The following is a 24,283-nucleotide window of genomic DNA, read 5'->3' as shown; positions in this document are numbered from 1 at the left end:
GTTATATTTATTTTTGCCTACCATAAAATCATTGTCATAACACCAAAATTTGTTTTTCATAATTGCTACTCATTTTATATTTGAATGTTGCTATAGTAAGGGCATCACAAAGATATTATAAAATATTACTAGGAGTAAATACACTTAAAGTTACTGTAAATCATCTGATACCATGAAGACAATGCTACGACTTTGATATTTCAAAATGTTCTCTTATAGATCCACTTTTTTGTGTGAGTTAATTACTCTAGATCTCCAACAGACTGTTGTTCTAGTGTTCTTGAACTGTAGTTGGGATAGTCAATGATTAGAAGGAAAAATTGCTAATTACAAAAATGGAAAATACGGCAAAATGGCCTGAGAGAACCAGGAAGATTTTGTGAGGTTGTGAGCATGTGCCCCATGATTTAGTCCTGTCCCTGTCTGTCATCTAGTTGGAGTAAGAGCAACCAAAATGTCTTCTCCAAATAGCACCCATATTGCCTGGTTGCATGAGTCTCCTACTAAATCTGTCTAAAAACCACATGCCCTCAACACAGTTGAAAAAATATCCGAAATTTAAATTGGGGTTTCAGAATGAAGATTTATTTAATAAATTTACCATGTAGCAATATGGTAGTTCCTAAGAATACTAATATCAAAAAAGATTAATGCAAAATGGTGATTGATTTATTATATTTGAAGACTAATAGTGTGTGTTTATTGTTGTACTAAAAGATATAATGAAGTTTGTGCCTTTTGGCTTGCTTTTCTAATTTAAACCAAATAGTGTCAAAATTATACTAAATGATACAGTGATTAGATTTCCAAGGTGCTAAGTTTGTTCTTTCCTCCCTCCCTCCCTCCCTTCCTTTCTTTCTTTCTTTTCTTTCTTCCTTTCTTTCTTTCTCTCTCTCTCTTTCCTTCCTCCCTCTCCCTCCCCCTCTTTCTTTCTTCCTCCTGCTGGTAGTGCAATTGATCTGAAATGAAGAACAGAGATATAGTAATAGTCATTTCTGGAAAATAAAGATTTCTTTTTTATTATATTTTTCCATTACTATTTAGTCCCCTTCTACCCCCTTCCCCTGGCAATCACCACATTGTTGTCCATTTCCATGAGTCCTGTTTTTGTTTTGCTTAATTCCTCCACCCCCTATCCTCCCACCCCACTATAGCTGTCATCCTGCTCTCACTAAGTCTGTTTCTATTTTGCTTGTTAGTTCAGTTTCTTCATTAGAGTCCACCTAGGAGTGAAATCATATGGTATTTGTCTTTCTCTGACTAGATTATTTCACCTAGCATAATGTTCTCCATGTCTATCCATACCGTTGCAAAGGGTAAAACTTTCTTCTTTTTTATGGCTGAGTAGTATTCTATTATGTAAATGTCCCATAGTTGTTTTATCCATTCATCTGCTGATAGATACCTGGACTGCTTCCATATCTTGGCAATTATAAATAAGACTGCTATGAACATAGGGGTGCTCATGTTCTTTCGAATTAATGTTTTGGGTTCCTTCAGATATATTTCCAGAAGTGGAATTGCGGGGTCAAACAGCAGATCCATTTTTAATTTTTTGAGGTTATCTCCATACTGCTTTCCACAGTGGCTGCACCAATATGCATTCCCACGAACAGTGCAAAAGGGTTCCCCTTTCTCCACATCCTTGCCAACACTTGTTTGATTTACTGATGATAGCCTTTCTGACAGTTGTGAAATGATATCTCATTGTAGTTTTAATTTGCATTTCTCTGATTATTAGTGATGCTGAGCATCTTTTCATATGTCTATTGGCCATCTGTATGTCTTCTTTGGAGAAGTGTCTGTTCAGGTCCTTTGCCCATTTTTTAATTGAGTTGTTTGTTTTTTCAATTCCTGGTCAGGGCACATGCCTAGGTTGCGGGTTTGGTCCCCCAGCTGGGGTGCATACAAGAGTTGATATTTCTTTTTCTCATATCAATGCTTCTTTCCCTTTCTCTCTCTCCCCCCTTTCCTTTCTCTCTCTAAAAATCAATATGCCAGTCCTTGGGCAGATGAGAATAAAACAAACCAAAACCAAAAAGCCTTGCAGGCACATTGGCACAGAAAAAAAGCCTCTAAGCAATTTCTTCTTCTCCCTGCCAAGGCCTTTTCTCACATCTGACTTGAAGAGGACCACGAGGTTACATAGTGCACAACAATCAGTTCTTGCTCAGGGGGAGCTCTCTCCACATGTCATTTTTTTCAGCATATAAAAAGGATGGTATGGGAACTGCCCAGGAAGGGCTCACAGAGACAAAGCAGCCCAAGTTGACCTGAAATAGGTCACCTGATGTTACCTTATGAGACCTGATGGAAAACGGTCACAGTCTTCAAGGATGTGTCCAGCCAACTTCAGCATCTAAGAAGCCTCTCACGGCAAGGTTTCCCAATCCCTGAGCCCAGGAAATACAGGAAAGAACAAGACAACATCTTTCACTATCTAGTACCTCTTGCCAAGTGAAGTGGTTATGATGCTGTTACTAGATTGTGGGTGCCTGGTAACAGGAGTTCCAAGATCTGCTGTGGTCAGCTATCAAGGAAGTGACTTCACATTTTGAAGTTACTTTTCTGAGCCACCTTCTTGAATCACAGTAATCCAAATAGTTTTCTGGGCTTTTGACTGCTCTCTATTCTCATCCATGGAAGGCCATATTTTTGCTTAGTGTCACCAACACTTCTTATTCCACAGCCACTTGGGAAGGTCTGGGGTAGCCAAGATTCCAGTTTTAAAACAGAAATGTTCAGACTCAACCCTACATGAACTCTTTAATAAGCCACCGCCTTTCATGGCTTGTCAGTCTCCTGACTTCCCAATAGAGATTATTTTAGCATGTACTGTTTTTCTATTCTTTTTTTATTGCTTTTTCTATTACAGTTGTCCCAGTTTTTTCCCTTTCCCCTCCCTCCACCCAGCCCAACCCTCTCTTCCACAGTCAATCCCCTCTCCATTGTCCATGTCCATGAGTCATTCATACATGTTCTTTGACTAATCCCTTTTCCTTCTTTCCACCACTCCTCCCTTGCCGCCACCCCTCCTACAGCTCTCAGTCTGTTCCATGTATCCATTTACACAATGGAAACTATGCAGCATAAATAAAGAAGGAAGTCTCATCTTTTGTGACAGCATGGGTGGAACTAGAGACTATTATGCTAACTGAAATAAGCTTGTCAGCAAAAGACAAATACCATATGACTTCATTTACAACTAGAGAACTAGCATGTACTTTTTAGGGATATCCACAATCGTATGTGAACTAATACCTATAAAACTGAAGGATTGCTGTCACATGTAGGTATTTCCTACTACCTCTATTTTTTTCTTCTTGTTACTTATTGTATATGCTCCTATTAAGATCCTACCTGTCATCCTTATACAAGGGTGGGCAAAAAGTAGGTCTACACTTGTTTGTAGAGAAATAATACAATTATTAATATATAATAATATAAGAAAAAACTTTGTGTTTTGTGTACTCACAACTATACTTACTTTTGCCCACCACTGTAGTTACTACAATATTAATGACTATATTTCATATATTGTACTTTACATCCGCATTACTGTTTTATAACTACCAATCTGTACTTCTCAATTCCTTTAGCTTTTTCACCCAGGTCCCACTCTGGCCATCCGTCGTTCTGTTCTCCTTATCTATGTTTATATTTCTGCTTTGTTTGATCATTTATGTTATTCTTTAGATTCCACATATATATGAAATCATATGGTATTTGTCTTTCTCTGACTGACTTATTTCTTTTAGCATAATACCCATAAGAAGTGCTGTCACAAAATGATAAGACTTTGCTCTTTTTTATGGCTGAGTAACATTCCATTGTGTGTGTGTGTATATCTACATACACCACAGCTTTTTCTGTCCACTCATCTATTGATAGGTACTCAGGTTTCTTCCCTTGCTTGGCCACTGTAAATAATACTGCAGTGAATATAAGGGGTGCATATATTCTTTTGAATTAGTACTTCACATTTCTTCTGATGTATACTTAGAAGTGAAATTGCTGGGTCATAAAGAATTATCATTTTTAATTTTTTGAGGAATCTCCATACTGTTTACCACAGTGGCTGCACCAATCTGCATTCCCATCAACAGTGCACTAGGGTTCCCTTCCCCTCACATTCTCACCAACACTCGGTTGTTTGTTGTTTTATCGATGATAGCCATTCTGACAGGTGTGAAGTGATACCTCATTGTGGTTTTAACTTGCATCTCTGTGATAATTAGTGATGTTGAGCATCTTTTCATATGTCTATTGGCCATCTGTATGTTCTTCTTGGAGAAGTGTCTATTCAGGTCTTTTAGCCATTTTTTAAATTGGATTGTTTCTCTTTTGGTGTAAGTTATCTAAGTTCTCTATAAATGTTAGATATTAACACCTAATTAGATGTATCCTTGGCAAATATGCTCACCCATTCAGTGGGGTGTCTTTTCATTATGTTTATGGTTTCCTTTGTTGTGTAAAAACTTTTTAGTGGGTAATCCCATTTGTTTATTTTTTCTCTTGTTTTTCTTACCAGAGAAGATATGTCAGGAAAAAAATTCCCAGGAGAATTGCCTGAGATTTTACTGCTTGTATTTTATTCTAGAATATTTATGGTATTGAGTCTTACATTTAAGTCTTTAATCCATTTTGAGTTTTTTTCTTATTTATGGTGTAAGAAAGTGGTCTAGCTCTGACTCCACTCCAAGAACACAAAGAATCCAATTAAAAAATGGGCAAAGAACTTCAAAAGACACTTCTGTTGAAGGACATACAGAGGGCCCAGAGACACATGAAAGATGCTTAGCATCAGTAACCATCCGAGAGATGCAAATTAAAACCACAATGAGATACCACTTTAAACCAGTGAGAATGGCCATCATAAACAAATCAACAAACAAGTGTTGGAGAGGATGTGGAGAAAAGGGAACCCTAGTGCACTGTTGGTGGGAATGCAGACTGGTGCAGCCACTATGGAAAACATTATGGAATTTCCTCAGAAAACTAAACATGGAAGTGTCTTTTGACCCAGCAATTCCACTGCTTGGATTATATCCTAAGAACTCTGTAACACCAATTCAAAAGAACCTACGCACCCCAATATTCATAACAGCACAATTTACAATAACCAAGTGCTGGAAGCAACCTAAGTGTCCATCAGTAAATAAATGAATCAAAAAACTGTGGTACACTTACACGATGGAATATTACACAGCAGAAAGAAAGAAGGAGCTCCTACCCTAAATGACAGCATGGATGGAACTAGAGAGCATTATGCTAAGTGAAATAAGTCAGGCAGTGAAAGACAAATACCATATGATCTCACCTATAAGTGGAATCTAATCAACAAAACAAACAAGCAAGCAAAATATAACCAGAGAAAGTGAAATTAAGAACAAACTGACAGTAACCAGAGGAGAGGTTGGAGGGGATAATAGAGGGAAAAGGGGGAAGGGTTTTCAGGAACATGTATAAAGGACCCATGGACAGGACTAAAGGGAGGGAGGAGTGAGGGTGGGGAGTGGGGATGTCTTGGGGGTAGTGGTGGAGGGAAAATTGAGACAACTGTACTTGAACAACAATAAAAAGATAAAAGAGTGAAACGCAAAAAAAAAAAAAAAACTGAAAGAAGGAAAGAAAGTAGTCTAGGTTCATCTTTTTGCATGAGTCTAACAAATTTTTACTATACCATTTATTGAATAAACTGTCTACCTTATTGTATGTTCTTGACTCCATTGTCAAATATTAATTGACCATATAGGCATGGGCTCTCTATTCTATTCCATTGATCTATACGTCTGTTTTTAAGCTAGTACCATGCTGTTTTAATTACTATGTCCTTGTAATATAGTTTGATATCAGGTAGCATGATTTCTCCCACTTTGTTCTTCTTTCTCAAGATTGCTGTGGCTATTCATGGTCTTTTGTATTTCTATACATAACTTGGTATTACTGGTTCTAGTTCTGTAAAATATGTCATTAGTATTTTGATAGAAATTGCATTGAATTTATAGATTGCTTTGTGTGGTATGGACATTTTAACACTCTTAGTTCTTCTCATCTGTGAGCATGGTATGTGCATTCACCTATTTGTATCTTCTTTAATTTCCTTCTTTAGTGTCTTATAACTTTTTGAGTACAAGTTTTTTACCTGCTTGGTTAAGTTTATTCCTAGGTATTTTATTTTCTTTTTTGATGCAATTATAAATGGAATTGTCTTCTCAGTTTCCCTTTCTGATAGTTCATTATTGGTGTGTACAAGTGCAACCAATTTCTGAATATTTATTTTGTATCTTACTACTTTACTGAATTCATTTTCAGTTCTAGTTGTTTTTTGGTGGAATCTTTAGGGTTCTCCACATAAAGTATCATGTCATCTGCAAGTGATGACTGTTTTACTTCTTCCTTAATTTGAATGACTTTTCTTTCTTTTTTTTTTTTTTGTCTGATTGCTGTGGTTAGGATTTCCAGTACTATGTTGAAAAAGAGTGGTGAAAGTGGATATCCTTTTCTTGTTACTGATCTTAAGGAAAATGCTTTTAGTTTTTTTCCCATTGAGTATGATGTTAGCTGTGGGTTTGTCATATATGACTCTATTATATTATGTTCCCTCTATTTCAACTTTGTTGAAAGTTTTAATAGAATATGTGTGCTATATTTTGTCAAAAGATTTTCTTCATCTACTGATATGATCCTATGATTTTTAGCCTTCACTTCATTTATATGGTGTATAATCGTATATCATGTTAATTGATTTGTGGATATTGCACCATTTTTTGCATCCCAGGAATAAATCCTACTTGATCATGGTGTATGATCCTTTACTGTATTGCTGAATTTGATTTACTAATATTTTTGAGGATTTTTGCATCTTTGTTAATCAGGGATATTGGCCTATAATTTTCTTTTGTTGTAGTGTCTTCATCTGGTTTAGGAATTAGGATAATGCTGGTTTCATAAAATGAGCTTGGGAATCTTTCCTCCTCTCGAATTTCATGGCATTGTTTGAGAAGAATAGGTTTTAGTTTTTCTTTGAATGTGTAATAAAGTTTACCTGCAAAGTCATTCACTCCAGGACTTTTGTTTGTTGGAAGTTTTTTGATTACTGCTTCATTTCATTAGTTGTACTTATTGTATTCAGATTTTCTGTTTTTCTTCATTCACTTTTGGTAGATTGTATGTTCTAGTGATTATTCATTTTTTCCAGATTTTCCTATTTGTTGGCACATAGTTGTGTGTAATATTTTCTTATAATTTTTTGTATTTCTGTGGTTATTATTTCTTGTTATTAAAGTTGTTATTTCTTTTTCATTTCTGATTTTATTTATTTGGGTTCCCTCTTTTTTTTTCTTTATGAGTCTGGTTAAATGTTTGTCAATCTTGTTTATCTATCCAAAGAACCAGCTCTTAGTTTCATTGATTTTTTGTATTTTTAGACTGTGTTACATTTAGTTCAGCTCTGATTTTTATTATTTCCTCCCTAATACTCACTTGGGGTTTTCTAGTTCCTTTAACTATAAGTTTAGATTGTTCATTTGAATTTTTTTGTTTCTCAAAGTAGACTTTTAATGGCATGAATTTCAATCTTAGAATTGCTTTTGCTATTCCTCCTAGATTTTGGGCAGTTGTGTTCTCATTTTCATTTGTTTCAAAGTATTTTTTTGATTTCTTCCTTGGTCTCCTTGTTAACCAATTCATTGTTTAATAACATGTTATTTAGCCTTTATGTCTTTGTACATTTTTCAGTTTTCTTCTTGTGAGTAATTCTTAGTTCCATACCATTATGGTCAGAGATGTTTGATATTATTTGAATCTTCTTAAATTTATTTAGAACTGTTCTGTGTCCTAATATGTGGTCTATTGTAGAAAATGTTCCAAGTGCACTTGGAAGCAGTTAAATGCTGCTGCATTGGGAAATGCTCTGAAGATATTAGTTAAACTCATCTAATCTAGCATGTCATTTAAGAATGCTATTCCTTTTTGATTTTCTGTTTATATTATATATCCATTCATGTCAATGGAGTACTAAAATCTGCTACTATGATTTTATTTCTGTCACTCTCTCCCTTTATGTCTATAAAGAATTGCTTTATATATTTAGGTGCCTCTATATTGTGTGCATAAATGTTTACAAAGTTTATATTCTCTTGGATCAACCTATTTATCATTATGTAGTACCCTTTGTTGTCTCTTATTATTACTTCGTTTTAAAGTCTACTTTATCCAACATGAGTATTATACATCAGATTTTTTATTTTCATGAAATATTTTTTTCCAACCCTCTATATTTAGTCTGTGTGTCTTTTGTTCTGAATTGGGTCTCTTGTAGACAGCTTATATATGTGGGTCATATTTTCTTATCTATTCAGCTATCCTATGTCTTTTGATTGGAGCATTTAAATCATGTATATTTAAAGTGATTATTTATAGGTATGTATTTATTTCCATTTTATTTTCTATAACTGTGCTCCACTTTTTTCTTTCTATATCTTAAAGAAGACCCTTTAACATTTCTTACAATATTGTTTTGGTGGTAATAAATTTCTTTAGCCACTTCTTGTCTGGAAAGCTCTCTATTTCTTCTTTAATTTTAAATGCTAGTCTTGCTGGGTAAAGTAGTCTTGGTTGTAGGTCCTTCCTTTTCATCACTTTGAACATTTTGTGCTAATCCCTTCTGGCCTGTAATGTTTCTATTGAAAAATCAGCTGACAGTCTTATGGGAGCTCTCTTGTAGGCAACTGTCTTTCTCTCTCTGCTTTTAAGATTTTTACTTTGTCTTTAACCTTTGCTCTATTAATATGATGTGTCTTGGTGTGGGCCTCTTTGGGTTCATCTTGTTGGGATTATCTTCATTTCCTGGTCTTGTGTGTCATTTTCCTTCACCAGGTTGGGGAATTATTCAGTCATTATTTCTTCCAATAGTTTCTTGATCCTTTGCTCGCTCTAGTCTCCTTTTGGTAGCCCTATAATGCAAATGTTATTATGCTTCATGTTGTCCCAAAGGACTCTAATACTCTTCTCATTTTTTAAATTCCCTTTTCTTTTTGCTGCTCTGATAGGGTCTAGTCTATTCTGCTACCTTATCTTCCAAATCACTGATTCAATCTTCTACTTTATGCAACCTACTCTTTATTCCTCCTAGTGTATTCTACATTTCACAAACTGTGTTCTTCCTAACCAGTTATTTTTCTATGGTTTGTATGTCCTTTTTCATGCTGTTGAAGTTCTCACTAAATTCTTTAGTGAGAAAAGACATCCTATTAGGCATCCTAAATGGCATCCTATTAGCCATTGTTTTGAACTCTATAAACTGGCAGATTGGTTACCTCCATTTCATTTAGCTCAAAAAGAGGAGAAAACTGGAGAGTTCTCCTGTTCTTTCATTTGGGGTATGTTTCTTTTTCTTCCCATTTTGGCTGCCTATTTGTGTTTGTTTCTGTGTACTAGATAATCTGCTATGTCTCCCAGTCTTATTAGGGTGGCCTTGTGTTGTAGATCTTTGGGACTCAGTGGCACAGTATCTTTAATTACCTAGCTGTGAGTTCCAGGAATTTCCCTTGTGTGGGTTATGTGAGCCTTCCTTTTGTAATTGGGTCTTGACTGCTATTTGCCTATTTGTGAGTGGAGTCAATGCTCAGGCCAGTTGACTGTGAGGATCGACCCTGACCACAATGTATGAACTGCTGTGCAGGGGCTGACCATAGAAAACACAATTTGCTTCAGCAGTGTCTAGTGCCTGCTGATATCTCCCTTTCTATGTGTCACTTGTGGAGCTAATTAGAACTGGTTCTGACACTGTCTGAAGCTTGCCTCTTGGTGTGTTTGTTGTGGGTGTCATGAGAAGGACTATGGTGAAGGTCAATGTCAGACATGGTGGCTGCATGTGGGCAACCTTTTTGGAACTACAAAGCAGTCTGCAGTTTGTGGCTGCCTTTTCTGGGCCTGGGTATATGTGCGAAGGACAAAGTTGCTCACTAAGGCTTTCTTCCACCAGGTCCAACCCTAGGATAGGTCAGCAAAAGGCTCAAGATACCCTGATGTCCACCTCTGCCTTCCTCTATCTGCTGGCTGCCTGTTAGTATCAATCACTGAAAGAGCCTCTGATGGTACTGGAGTTGCATGAGGTAGGTTCTTAATGAGTCAGCAAGTAGAGGTAAGTGTTCGCCAGGCTGATACAGGTTCAAACTCTGTGCCAGTGCTAGGTCTGGGGCCACTCAGCAAAAATCCCAGAGTAGCCCTGACCATTTTGTCTCAGTGGGTTGGGTATCATCCTACAAGGTGAAAGGTCATTGGCTCAATTCCCAGGCAGGGCACATGCCTGGGTTGAGGGCCGGGTCCCCACTTGGGCATGTGCAGGAGGCAATCGATCGATGTCTGTCTTGCACATCGATGTTTCTCTCCCTCTCTATTCCCTCCTCTCTAAAAATAAATACAATCTTTAAAAAAGTCCCAGTGGATTCTAAAGTTAGCTGCCACCTGCCAAGTGGCCTCAGATTTTTGAGGTGAAGCGGGATCTCAGGGAGTCATCAGAGTGAGGCCAGCAGAGTTTATCAAGCCCCAAAAGACCAAGATTTGGATGTGTGAAGGAAGGGCTCTGCATTAGTCAGGTGTGCAAGAAAAAATGGCCCCTGTCTTAGAGCCACACAACTCAGCCTCTCCTGAATTCTGCCAGGACCTCCGGAAAGCCTGAGTTAGGCAGGGTGGGGCCACCACGAGTTGGGAGGGTGGGACTGCTAGGAGTTGGAGGGTGAAACTACTGGAACTCCTGTGATGACAAGGTACTGGTCAGGCTTATGGTAAGTTGGGGAGAATGGCCCCTTCTCCACAGCCACAGGACTCACTCAGTGGCACTCCCTGAATCTGCCTGGACCTCTATATCTTGGACCCAGGCAGCTGACTCCTCTACAGAGTGTGAGCTTCACAGGGTGGGGACACAGTAATTTTGGAGAGTGGGTCTCTTGTATTCTTCCAGGCTGATGCCTTATGTAGGGTAGTACTCCACCCAAGAAAGATGGTACCTGCAGTGTGGGAGAGGGACTCAGCACAAGGACTCTGCAGTTGTCTCTTTAGCTCTCTTCCTGTCACCACAAACCCAGCCTCTCGTCACATGACTATTCCAGTTGCCCTTTCTCTGCCAGAGCCCAGGATAAATGGCTGCAAATGAGATTTTGTGCACTGTCCCTTTAAAAAGTCACCTGAGTCCCCAGCAGATACCTGTCTGGCCGTGGTGGACAGAATCCCTGCAGATTTTTCACAGCCAGATATTATGTGAGCACATCTTCCTGGCTCTGGTGCTCTGGGCTGGGGAGACTAGCTTGGGGTTTAGATGCCATGCTTTTCAGAGTGAAATCCCCACAGCTATGATAGCTCCCTGGACTCTCAGCTGCTGCCCAGGGAAACAGGGCCAGCCCTTTTCATGTCTCTGCCTTTCCTACCAGTGTCAACGTGGCTTCTTCTGTAAATCCTTTGTTATATGACTTCTGTTCAGCTAGTCTTCAGTTGGTTATTTGGGTTGACTTTTCTATATTTTAGTAGTAATTCCAGTTTGGTCCCAGGGGGTGATGTTAACTTCCACCTACACCACCACTGTCGTGGATCCCTATATCTTATTTAAAAATAAACTTTCAAAAGTATAACTCAAGTGTTAACTTTTGTGTAAAAATATTTTAAAACCTATTATAAACTTAAAGTTTTAAAATCTTAAGTTTTTCTTTTATGAGCTGTAAATAAAATTATAAAGTATAACCATAACAAATCTTTTAAATGTACAAATTATATTTAAATATTTTTATATAATACACATTTGGTTTGGCCTTGTATTCAGCTGAGTATAGAGGGTTTATTCCACAATTTAGTTTTAACTGTTTTTATTCATAGCTGTGTTTCTGAGTCATGGACCAAAGCTGATTGTGTTGTAGCATAAGCCATTTAAAGTATTAGCCATAATAAGCCATGTTAATGCATAATAAGACTATTAATATTAGACATGATAAGATTATTAATATCAGGTTTTGTATCAGCTTTAATTTTACTGAATCTCAGGCACATAGAAATATGATAAAGTAAACTTGTAATATCATTTTAATGTTGATTTGAAATCATTAAATTTTAAAACTATGCATTTAGTAAAGTACAGCATAAAGAATATGGTCAATAATATTGAGATAACTACATAAAGTATAAGATTGTCTAATCACTATGCTGTACACCTAAAACTAATATAAAATAATACTTAATGTAAACTGTAATTAAAAAAGGAAATTTATTTTCTTAAAAAATAAAAACCATGTATTTAGTAATTAATATTTTATTTTTGCTCCTAAAAAATGTGACTCAATGGAGCCATGAGAAGGAGCACTTTTATCTTAAAAGGCACAAGTTAAATTCTTATTTGTTGTCATGGACACACTATGTGCCTTTCAGTGAAAAAAATACATGTTTGTATTGTTTAATTAAGTTAGGCTTACACAATGTTATTTTAGTCACAGACAAGTAATAGAGAATTTAAAGACAGAAATGGGAACAAAAAATTATGTTTTGCAACACTAAAAATATGTTATCTAATAACGAAGAAAAATGATTGCTACCTTCTGGATGAAAGAGAAAACTAAGAAATATATCTGAGGCATTGAACGTATAACAACATTATTGTAAATGTCAATATTTATGGGCTGCTGTGAAAGCAGTAGTAAAAAAACAAGTTCTTATAAAGTTTAAAACAGACAACCATTTAAATATCTTAACAATCTAAATTATTGTAAATTCAAGGGTTTCTTCTAAATTTTTACTTTATGTGATAGTGAAGGCAACAGTTTTTAAACAGGCATTTATGAGTACAATACATCATATACATGAAAAATATTCAGAGTCATCCGTTATTCTGTAAGCATTCCTATTGCCTAACTACTATCAATTGTAAGGTTGGAAGGCACTTTATCAACAATGACTGATTTCAAAAAAGGGAAAATATATCTGTCATTAAGGCAGACCTCTGAGTGTGGAAGCCTATTGGTATTGGTATAGTATATAAACATAGAATCACTGTGTTGTATACCTGAAATAAATATAATATTTTATGTCAATTATAAATTAATAAAAATAAATAAAATTCCAAAATAAAAATATGGTTGATTTCCCAACATTCTGTCCTGTAATTTTTGTGGGAATACTCTGTGTTCTACTCTGTCCGATGGCCATGTTAATCTTTCATTGCAATGCATTTTCTTAGATCAGCTGCAGCTTTTTCTAGTTGTTGAATGTCCCATTGCCATTGCCTTTTGTTTGACTGAAGCTTGTTCACCTGACAATGCAAACGCTTAAGAATTGCACTGTATCTCTTATGTTGTACCTATAAAAAGAAGAACACACATCAACAGGGCTTGAGAAGGATAAATAGTAAATAGCCAGAAAAAAAGTTTTTGATTAACCTAAAGAGGTAAGCACTTGATTAGGAATTATTCACAGTAAAGGATAATAATAAAATAAACAGTATTATAACTATTTGACACATTACATGTTACTGTGCTTTAACATATAATTAAATTCTCATAACACCTTATTATGGGGATACTATGACACCCATTTTTGTATTAGGAAACAAAAGAGTAAAGGGATTAAGTAATTTGACCAAAGTTTCACATCTAGCAAGTGATGATGTTTGGGATTTTAACCCAAGTGAAGCATCTGTGACAGAGTGCCTTTTACTTATCAAGCAGTTACCAGTTAAGAGCAATGATTTTATTTCTGTATCTAGTGGTTCAATGAAACATAGACCCATTGACCTAAAAGGTCTAGGACATGTCCATTTCCCTGTCATTAAATAGATCAGTGTTTGAGCCAGACACTGAAGCACAGTGAAAAGTGCAAGGCACATGGTGTGAGGGCACATGAAAGTAAAAAAGTCAACATTCCTAAGATTAGTCCTTTGTATAGTACTGAGACTATACAAAGAACTTTTTAAAAAGCTTTATTGAGGTCTAATTCATATACCATACAATCCATCCTTTAAATGTACCATTTAATGGTTTTTATTATAGTCACAAGGTTGTGCAGCCATAACCACAATCAATTTCAGAACATTTTCATTAGCCGAAAATGAAACCTAGTACCCATTGGTAGTGACTCCCCATTTCCCCAGCCCCACCCTTAGCACTAGGCAACTATTAATCTACTTTCTCTTTATATGTTTAGATTTGCCTATTCTGTTAATTTCATAAAGTGTATCATATGTGATCTTTTGTGACTGGCTTCTTTCACTTGATTTTAAGGGTCATCCATGCTTTAGCATGTATCAATATTCCATTCCCTTTTATTGCCAAGTAATATTTCATTGTATGATATACATTTTATTTATCCATTTTATCAGTTGATGAACAGTTGAGTTGCTTCCACTTTTTGGTTATTATGGATAATGCTGCCATAAACATTCATGTACAAATTTTATTGTGGACATGTTTTCACTTCTTGGGGGTATAAGAGGCCTGCCCAGAAAGTATCCACCCACATAATGTGAAAAATGGAGACATTTATTGAAGAAGATACCAGATACAGGAAACATTGTACATAGGACAATAATGCCTCAGTCCCCTTCAAAGTAGGTACCTTGGGACCTCACACAGTTCTTCTAATTGCAATCAGCTGCCCTGTCATATTTTCCTGAATCTCATCAGTGGTCTCATCTCTCCCTTTTTAAAGGTGATTTTAGTTTTGAGAAAAGTCAGAAGTCACAGGGCACCAAATCTGGGCTGTAAGGGGGCTGAGTCAAATGGGTGACTTGATGTTTCACCAAAAAAGTCTGCATGAGATGTGATGCATGGGTGGGCTCATTGTCATGATGAAGCTTCCAATCACCCATAGCTGCAGTCTTCTGAATCATCCAAATGGTTCCCATGGAGGAATGTTCAAGCTTAATGCAAAATTTGATGCAGATTTGTTGCTCTACTTGCTCAGTCATTTCTAATGCAATGTCCACACAGTACACATGCTCACTCAACAGTGTCTACTGTCCCCAGTGACTAATACAGTGAAGTCATCATTGTTTATGCATATGCATTCCAGTCTACTCTCCTTAGCTGCCAGGTTACATCAACGTCACACAAACCAGTCTTGTTATATTACAATGGATGGACTTTTCCTGGACAGACCTGTATACGTAGGAGTGAAATTACTGACTCATATGGTAATTCTATATTTAACCATTTGAGTAACTGACAGACTGTTTTCCATTTCTATATCCCCATGATCAATGTGTGAGGGTTTGAATTTCTTCACATCCTTGAAAATATTATTACCACCTGTCTTCACATCATAGTGGGTGTGAAGTAGTATTTCATTGTAGTAAAACACTCACTTTTAAATGAACTGGTAGAATAATAGTGCTGAAGTTACCTCTTCATTCTTATATCTATTTGAGGGAATGCTCTAGCAAGTCAAGAAGGTAGTCCTAAGTCAATTCAAATAAAGATCAATTTGTCAAAACACCATGTCACCAAATTTATCAAAGTAACATGTCAAAAATAATTTTGTAGCCTAAGAGGAATGTAGGGAGACAAGACTCTAGGTTTCTTGGGCCTTAAGATTCTGTCCCCGACCTGTCTCCCCTTTTACCTACCCCTCAGCTGTCATTGGGACCCAGATTATACCACACTTTGAATGTCATCTTTCTCCCCCCAGCAAAATGTCTCATTTTTCTTTCTCAGCTCCTCCCTTTGTTAAAGGCTTCCTTACCTTTATTATGGCATAAATCATTTTGACAGTATGGTAAAGACTATGGACTCCTATGAATGATGTTTTTAAGTGCACAGAATGTGGGGGGAAGGGAGGTATAAGGGGAATAAATGGTAATGGAATACAATAAAAATTTAAAACATAAATCCATAAAATAAAATACAGAGGATTACAAAGAAGATAAATTATACTGAAGCACAGTTCTGCAGCAGAGCAGGGTAACTGGGATGAAGATACTAAGCATTTCAACATAGTGTTATAAAAACAAAGTGAAAACTTGTCAATTAACACCACATAAATTGCTATAAACTTTGTACATCTTCATAAGTTTTCAATTTTTGGTAATTCTGCAAGTTCTGAAAATTCATTCAAATTGGTGATCTTGGCTTGCTGATGATATCTTGGCAAAATACAAAATGACTTTTAAAAGATTAAAAATAAATATGGGATAAATTGAAATATATTAAATGATAAAGCTGTATTCGATTTTTTATACATTGAATATATTCAAGAGGGTGTATATCCATTTATATATGTATATATTACATATACATATATGTTATAATGATTGGAACAAATTTTTGGTTAATCAATAAATTTGGTTAGTGGTATATTAACCTGCTTCTGAAATTATTCTTCAAAAGTTAAAGTATGAAATGAATATACAACAGATCAGAACAGAGATGTGCAAGTTCCCCAGCGCTGGTGCTAAGTATCTTACTTATATATCTTGTTTATGTCTCTCTCTCCAACTAGAATGCAAATTCCATGAGGGCAGGGATTTTTATCAATTTATTTTGTTCACCATCTATAGTTAGAAATAAAAAGGATAATTGACACGTTGTTCAAACTCAATAAATGTGTTGAATAAATTAATGAGACAATTTTTTAAAATCAAAGGGCTGCAACCCTGTTTTGAGAAAAACATTATGTAAAATATATTGCTTAATCTTTATTGTTCACAATTCTTCATGTATGTAACAAACACTCACACAAGGTCATTGTTTTACCATGGAGAATATACCTCACTTAAAAGACTTAGTGCTCACTTGTTGCCATTTGTTTTGTCATATGAATATGACATGAATATGTCATGTAACCTCTTTTTCTTCAGCTGTTTAAACACTATGGTTAAATATCTTAATGAAAGTATAACTATACAGATTTTTTTAAGTGCAGGTCAATGACTTTTGACAAATTTATACACCCCACGTTGTGTGTGTGACAGTAGTTCACTCTCTTTATTGCTGACTAATATTCCATCATATGAGCGTACCACAATTTGCTTATCCATTCTGCTTTTGAGGGACATTTGTGATGTTTCTATCTTGGGATTATTATTAACAAGGCTTCTACATTCATATGCAAGTTTTTTTCAAAGACATGTCATGTTTCTTAAGTAAACAGCCAGTGAGGGAACTGCTGGTCAGGTGTATGCTAACATTTAAAAAAACTGCCAAGCCGCTTTCCAAAACAGTCACACTATTTTACAATCTCAACAAAAATGCACAAGAATTTTGGCTGCTCCACACACTTGGCAACATTTGGTAATATCATTTGTTGTATTTTTAAAAATTCTATTGAGTGCGAAATGTTACCTTTTCATTTATTATGGCTTTCTTCTTCATTTCTTTGATTGTTAAACATGCCAAGCATCTTTTCATGTACTTATTGGCCATCTTATGTCTTCTTCTATGAAATTTCTATTTACATATTTTACCCACTTTTAGAAATGATTGTAGGAGTTCATTATATACAAGTCCTGCGTATAAGTTCTTTCTAAGATATACATGTTGCAAATACTTTTACTCCTTCTATAATTTTGTCTTTTAATTTTCTTAAAATTTTTTTCAATTACAGTTTACATTGATTATTATTTATATTAGTTTCTTTATAGCATAGTGGTTACACAATTATAATTTAATGAAGTGATCCTCCTTATAAGTCTAGTATCCACCTGATACCATACATAGTTATTACAGTATTATTGACTATATTCCCTGTCCTGTACTTTGCAGCCCTGTGATTATTTTGTATCTACCAATTTGTATTTCTTAATCCTTTCACCTTTTTCACCCAGCTGTCCCATCCTTCCCCATCTGGAAACCTTCAGTTTGTTCTCTGTATCTATGAGTCTGTTTCTGTTTTGTTTATTTATTTTGTTTTTAGGATCCACAAATAAGTAAATCATATGGTATTTTTCTTTCTTTGACTTATTTCACTTAGCATAATATCCTTTAGGTCCACCCATGTTATTGTAAATGGTAAAGTTTCATTCTTTTTCTGGTGGAGTAATATTCTATTGTATATACAGTATGCACTACTCTTCTTTATCCATTTATCTATTGATGGGCACTTCGTTGTCTTTTCATTTGCTTGATGGTGTCTTTTGAAGAATAAAAGTCTCAAAGTTTGAAATCCAACATGTCATTCTTTCCCTTTATTGTTAGTACATTCTGCATCCTAAGAAATCTTTGCTTGACCTAACATAATGAAGATATTCCCTTATGGTTTCTTCTAAAAGTTTAAGTTTTAGCTTTTCTGTTTAGATGTCTGATCCATTTCAAAGAGTTGTGTGTGTGTTGTGAAGTAGGCAGAGGGGTCCATTGTTTCCATACAGATATTTGGTTGTTCCAGCATCACTATGATAAGACTTTCCTTCCTCATTGAATTATCTTGAAATCTTTGTAAAACTGTCAAAGTGTGATTGATTTTTAAACTTTATTCTGTTCCATTGGTCCATTTATCTTTCACCAATACACACTTTCTTGATAACACTAGCTTCATAATAAATCTTACTATAAGGCAGGGTAAATATTACAACTTTATTCTTCTTTTTCAAGATTGTTTTGGCTAAGTAGACCCTCTGCATTTGCATATAAATTTTAAATGTTTGTCAGTATCTACAAAAAATACCTACTGCTATGTTTTTTATAATCATTTTTATTGTTACTCTATTACAGTTGTCCCAATTTTACCCCCTTTGCCCTCCTCCACCCATCCCACCCCCTGCTCCTACAGTCAATTCCCACACTGTTGTCCATGTCTGTGGGTCATTCATGTTCTTTGTCTAGTATCTTCCCCTTCTTTCCACCATTATTCCCCTCTCCCCTCCCCTCTGTTCACTTGATCTCACCTAAAAGAGGAATCTAATGAATAAACTAATGAACAAAATAGAACCACAGGCATGGAACCATGGAACCTACTGGGATTTTTATGAAATGGTGTTGAAACTATATCATTCTATGGGAAAATTAACATTTTAAAAATATTGAGTTTTATAGAATATGAATATAGTATATCACTCCATTTATTTAGTATTATTTAATTTTTAGTAATATTTTTATTATAGAAGTAAAAGTTTACATATTTTTTCATAAATTTTTTGGCAAGGATTCCTTGTTTTTAGTGTTAATAAAAAGCATTTTGCTTTATTTATTTCACTTTCCAGTTGTTTATTGCTACCACATAGAAACTATATAGAAATATAATTGATTTTTGTATTTTGACTTTTTATCATTAGACCTTTCTTACTAAATTCACTTAGTGGCTTATTAGGGTTTTTTATGTTCCTTAAGACTATAGAAAAATATTTTCGTCTTGTCTTATAGCACTGAGTACAACTTTCAATATAATGTTTTAGAGGAGATGGGATAAGAAATCTTTGCTTTGTTCCCAACCCTAGGGAAAAAGCATTCAGTATTTCACCAATAAATATGATGTTGTTAGATATAAGTTTTTTATATCTGCCCTTCATCAGGCTGAGAATGTTCCCTTCTATTCTTAATTTGCTCAGAGCTGTTAGTATGAATTAGTGTTGAATTTTTCTAATGCTGTTTCTGCAACTATTACATTAATTATACCTTTTTATGTCCTTCATTCTGTTAACGTGGCCAATAACATTGTATGCTTTTTGAAAGTTGAACCAACCTCGCATTCCTGGTATAAATTCTGCTTAGTAACAAGGAATTAGACTTTTTATATACAGCTGAATTCAATGTAAAAATATTTTGTTAGGCAATTTTTATTTATGTTCTTGATAGACATTAGACTGTAATTTGCTAATGTTCCTGTTCACTTTTTTGTACCAGGGTTATGATGGCCTCGTAACATGAGTTGGAATGAGTATCATCTTCCACTTTCTGAAATAGTTTGTACAGGCTGGGTATTATTTCTTCTTTAAATGTGTGATAGAATTCACCAGTGAAGCAGTGCTAGTCTGAAGTTTTCCTTATGAAGATGGTTTTAATTATGAATTCAATTTCAATGATTCCTACCCCACACCATTTATAAAGCTTAATTTGAAATGGATCATAGGCTTAAACATAAAAATAATTTTTTTCTTGTGTTAGTTATATGTGTTTTTCGAGGAGTATGTCCATTTCACCTAAGTCATAAAATTTACTGACATAAAGTTATTCATAATAGGCCTTTATCACCCCCTTAAGTCCACAGACCTCATTATCCTTTCTTTTCTTGATCATTGTTGCCATGGTTTATCTATTTTACTAGCCTTTTCAACTTTTGCTTTGTTGATTTTCTCTGTTTTTGTTTTCTATTTCATTGATTTCTGCTAGTTATTATTTCATTTCTTCCACTTGCTTTTGGCTGAATTCATTCTTCTTTTTCTAGTCCCTTATGGTGGAAGCTTAGATAATTGCTTTTAAACCTATTTTCTTTTCTAATATAGGCACTTAAATGTGTACATTTTTCTTTAAATACTATTTTTGCTATATCCCACAATTTTTCATGTGTGTGCTTTCATTATCATTCATTTTCAAATACTTTAAAATCAGTCTTGTGATTTCTCCTTTGACTTATGGGTTATTTAGAATTGTAATGCCCAATTTTTTAAATTTTATGTATTATCTGGCTATATTTATTTTTCTTGTTTAAAATTAATTTTCAGTTACAATTGGCATACAGTATTATTTAGTTTCAGAGTGAACACTAATTTAAAGTATGGCCTCTGGGAGATAATCATGTGTCAATGTAGGTCCAACATTAGTTGAAACAAATATATCACTCTGGTGGGAGATGTTGACAGTGGCAGAGGCTTGGTGGAGGCTGTTGGGGAGCAGGAGGCATATAGAACTCTCTGTACTTTCCATTTAATTTTGCTGTGAACTTAAATAATAGTCAATTTATTATTCTAACCATTGTTTTTGACTTTTTTTTTCTGGCTGCTTTTAAGATTATTTTTTCTTTATATTTGGTTTTCAGTAGCTTGACAATTTCCTTATATGTGCCCCCCTCCCCCTATATCTTGCTTAGGGTTTGCAAAGTTGTGTCTATGAGTTATTTTTGTCAAGTTTGGAGAAATTTTGTACAATATTTCTTTAAATACTTTTCTAGACATTCTATATACGAGGAGGGACCCCCCCCCCAAAAAAGGAATTATCTTCTGAAGGGCAGGCCCCTTATAGTACAGGCTTCCTCCACTAGATGAGTGTTCTAGGAACCCATGTGTATCAGTGTGCCATTTGGCATTGTTGTGAGAGTCTGTTCAGCTTCGGGGAATTTTTTTTGAAGACTCTTTCAGTATGTTTGTACATTTCATGATGGGTGATTTACAAGACCATTTGCCCACACCACGCTAAGAGTTTAGCAGTTTTCAACCCAAAATGCCATGACCCTCATGCTCCCCGCTCCCTCCAAGCAACTTTATTTTGTTTCCCTGGATGATAAAAGTCCTCAAAGACAAATGTTTTGCAGATGTGGGAGAGGTGGAACAAAAAAATGGCAGAAGCACTAAAAGGCATCAAAATTGATGAGTACAAAAACTTTTTTGAGCAGTGGAAAAGAGTCTTGATAGATGTATTATATCAAGTGGAGAGTACTTTGAAGATGACTGAAGTTTCAATATGAAAGAATAAATATACACATTTTTATAAATAAATTCCTGGTTTTTAGAGCCCCCCCTTGTAAAATAAACATAAGAAGCTTCTGAGAAGTGGAACAAAAAAGGAAAGCTGTCCTGGGACCTCAGGACCCAAGGCATGATGCAGTGATAGATTCCCTGGGTGATTTTGCCTCAGGTATCCCAGAGTTGATACTGGAGAAGATAGCTACCTGGAAATGCCCACTGCTGCAGACAAATTAGCTCCAAGAAAAGCCTACTCTCTCTGGCCAAAGAACTAGGAAAAGGGTAGCCTAGCAAGATAGAAAAGTTTTAGATGGTAACTTCTAAAGTGAAGCACTACAGAAAAAAGAAAAAAAAAAAACAAAACTATGGCACCATCACCACACAAACCAGCAAAGGATGAGAGAAATGTCTAAACGTCCGCCATTGCTAGGCTATAACTATGTGCCTCAATTCCTGTGGGGGTGGTGTCAGAGAAGGCTAAATGGGGAGCCAAGACATTTCACTGCTACTGGGCAATAACAAACCACACACTGTTGGGTCAGTGGAGCCCATTTGGGAAGACTGGCCTTCTACCCCCATCTAGTGATTATAAGGCATCCTTTCCGTCTCACTGAAAGAATGTCAGAGGAGATCTAATGGAGAGTCAGGATTTTCACCACCATTTAGTACTACCAAGGGCGTATCTACATGGTATTAGTGGAGGCCACATTGGGGGCAGTAATGAGGTGCCCCTGCCCTTCCCACCCAGAGGGTTATTAGCACTGGTCTAGTGGGCAGCCAGAACTCCCACACCTGGCCAGCAGTAACAAGAAGTCCCTCCTCCATCCATGAGGGTCAATAGAGACTTAGTAGAAAATCTGAATTTCCACTACCACCTACAAGTAACAATCCAGACTTAAAAATAATGTTAGGTAGGGTAGGTAGTAAACTAAGGCAGGGAGGAGGAGGGAAACATGCCTCAACCATTGACTCAGCAGTCCTGAGCCTGGTCTGACAAGTTTCCCAGGCTTTCCAAACATGGCAAGCAGGGATAGTGTAGGAGGAGGGGAGCCTTGAGACTCTGTGCTGGGAAAGGGGTCCTCTGTACCAATTTCACTAAGACAAACAGCTTTTACTAGTTGAGAAAGAAAGCCTTTGAGGTTGTACATTATCCCCAGAGTTTAGAAGGGGAAGGAGGAAGGAGAACCTAAAAGTTGATTAAGGTATATAATCCTTGAATCCCAATAGTCAGGGCACTCAGATTAGCTGAGCCCATTTGTAGCCTCAGCTCAAATGTATAGAACAAACTGACTAACAAACTTACTAACAACTTTATTTCCTCTGTATGTGGGACTAGCCAGGTGCTTGTTTGCAGCTTTGTACTTGACTGTGTTTCATAAATGAACTTAGTATCTCATTTCTACTGTATGTGTTATCTCTTGCTTGACTTCATCTCTCATGAGTGAAGCAAGAACCAAGGAACAAGCTCAGTGGGGGATGAGCGGTTCCTGACTTGGGTCTCTTCCCAGTAACAATAATACCCAACATGTCCAGATTTCAACAGAAAATCATTCATGAAACCAAGAACCAGGTTCAATAGCGAAATGCAGGGGAACAGGAAAGAATCAGTGAATGGAAGAACACTAGAAATTACTCACTTTAAGCAACAAAAAATAGACTGGAAAAAAAACGAACAGAGCCTAAGGTACCTGTGAGACTAAAACAAAAAAGATCTACTGTTTGTGTCATTAGAGTCCTGGAAGGAGCAAAGAAAGAGGGCAGAGCTAAAAAAGTATTGAGATAAATATAAGAGCTGAAAATTTCCCAAATTTGTCAAAAGACATAAACCTACAGAATCAAATAGCTAAGAGTATTCCAAACAGGACTAATCTAAAGAAATTCATGCCAAAACACATCACAGTAAAAGTTCTGAAAATGGAAGATGGGAAATCTTGAAAGCAGCAAGAAACAGATACCATATCTTTAGGGAGAAAAACAATTCGAATGCCTGGAGATTTCTGATTAGAAATCATGGAGGCCAGAAAGAAGTGGCAACACATTTTTGAACTGTAGAAAGAACTGTCAACCCAGAATTCTATATCCAGCAAAAACATCCTTCAGGAATGGAGAGGAAATGGACATTCTCAGATTAAAAAAACTAAAAGATTTTGCCAACAGCAGATCTACCCTAAAAGAATAAATTTAGAAGTTTTCTAAAGAGAAGGAACTGATAAAAGAAGGAATCTTAAAACATCAGAAAGGAAAAGAATGTGGTAGACCAAATATATAGGAAAACACAATAGATAAATGGAGCAGTCATAGCTAAAGTGTATGAAGCTTCTTTTTAAGGCAGTAAACACATTTCTAAAATTGACTGGTGATGGTTACATTACCTGTGAATATACTAAAAACCATTAAATTATGTACTTTAAATGGGTATAATGTATTGTAAGTGAATTATATCTCAATAAAGCTGTTTTTAAAAATCAGAATAGTGGTAGCCTGAGTAAAGGGACACAAGATAACTTTCTGCTCATGATGCAAAAGTTTTATATCTTAGTCTAGCTTATGGTAACATGGGTTTACATATACATTAGTCAAAATTAATCAAGCCAAACCCTTACAATTTGTGTCCTTGCTCTTATGACTACTTTAACTCAATAAAGTATATTAGCATAAAAATTATTAAGTAATCTCAAATTTCTTTGCAAAGTGCTT

The 24,283-nt window shown here is 35.7% G+C and overlaps 1 protein-coding gene across 11 annotated transcripts in view; it reads right to left on the bottom strand.

Moving 5' to 3' along the window:
• Window positions 1-11,798: 11,798 nt before the first annotated feature.
• CCDC122 (coiled-coil domain containing 122) overlaps window positions 11,799-24,283 on the bottom strand; it is a 49,697-nt gene continuing 37,212 nt past the window's right edge. For all 11 annotated transcript variants that reach the window (XM_053916325.1, XM_053916326.1, XM_053916330.1 and 8 more), the window contains one exon: window positions 11,799-13,342. In XM_053916325.1, coding sequence (XP_053772300.1) covers window positions 13,193-13,342 — 150 coding nt within the window. In that variant the 3' untranslated portion in view covers window positions 11,799-13,192. The remainder of the gene's footprint in view (window positions 13,343-24,283) is intronic.

The sequence above is a fragment of the Desmodus rotundus genome, chromosome 13 (assembly GCF_022682495.2).
Source record: "Desmodus rotundus isolate HL8 chromosome 13, HLdesRot8A.1, whole genome shotgun sequence".
NCBI lineage: Eukaryota > Metazoa > Chordata > Mammalia > Chiroptera > Phyllostomidae > Desmodus > Desmodus rotundus.
This window is presented reverse-complemented; position numbering and strand designations above follow the sequence as displayed.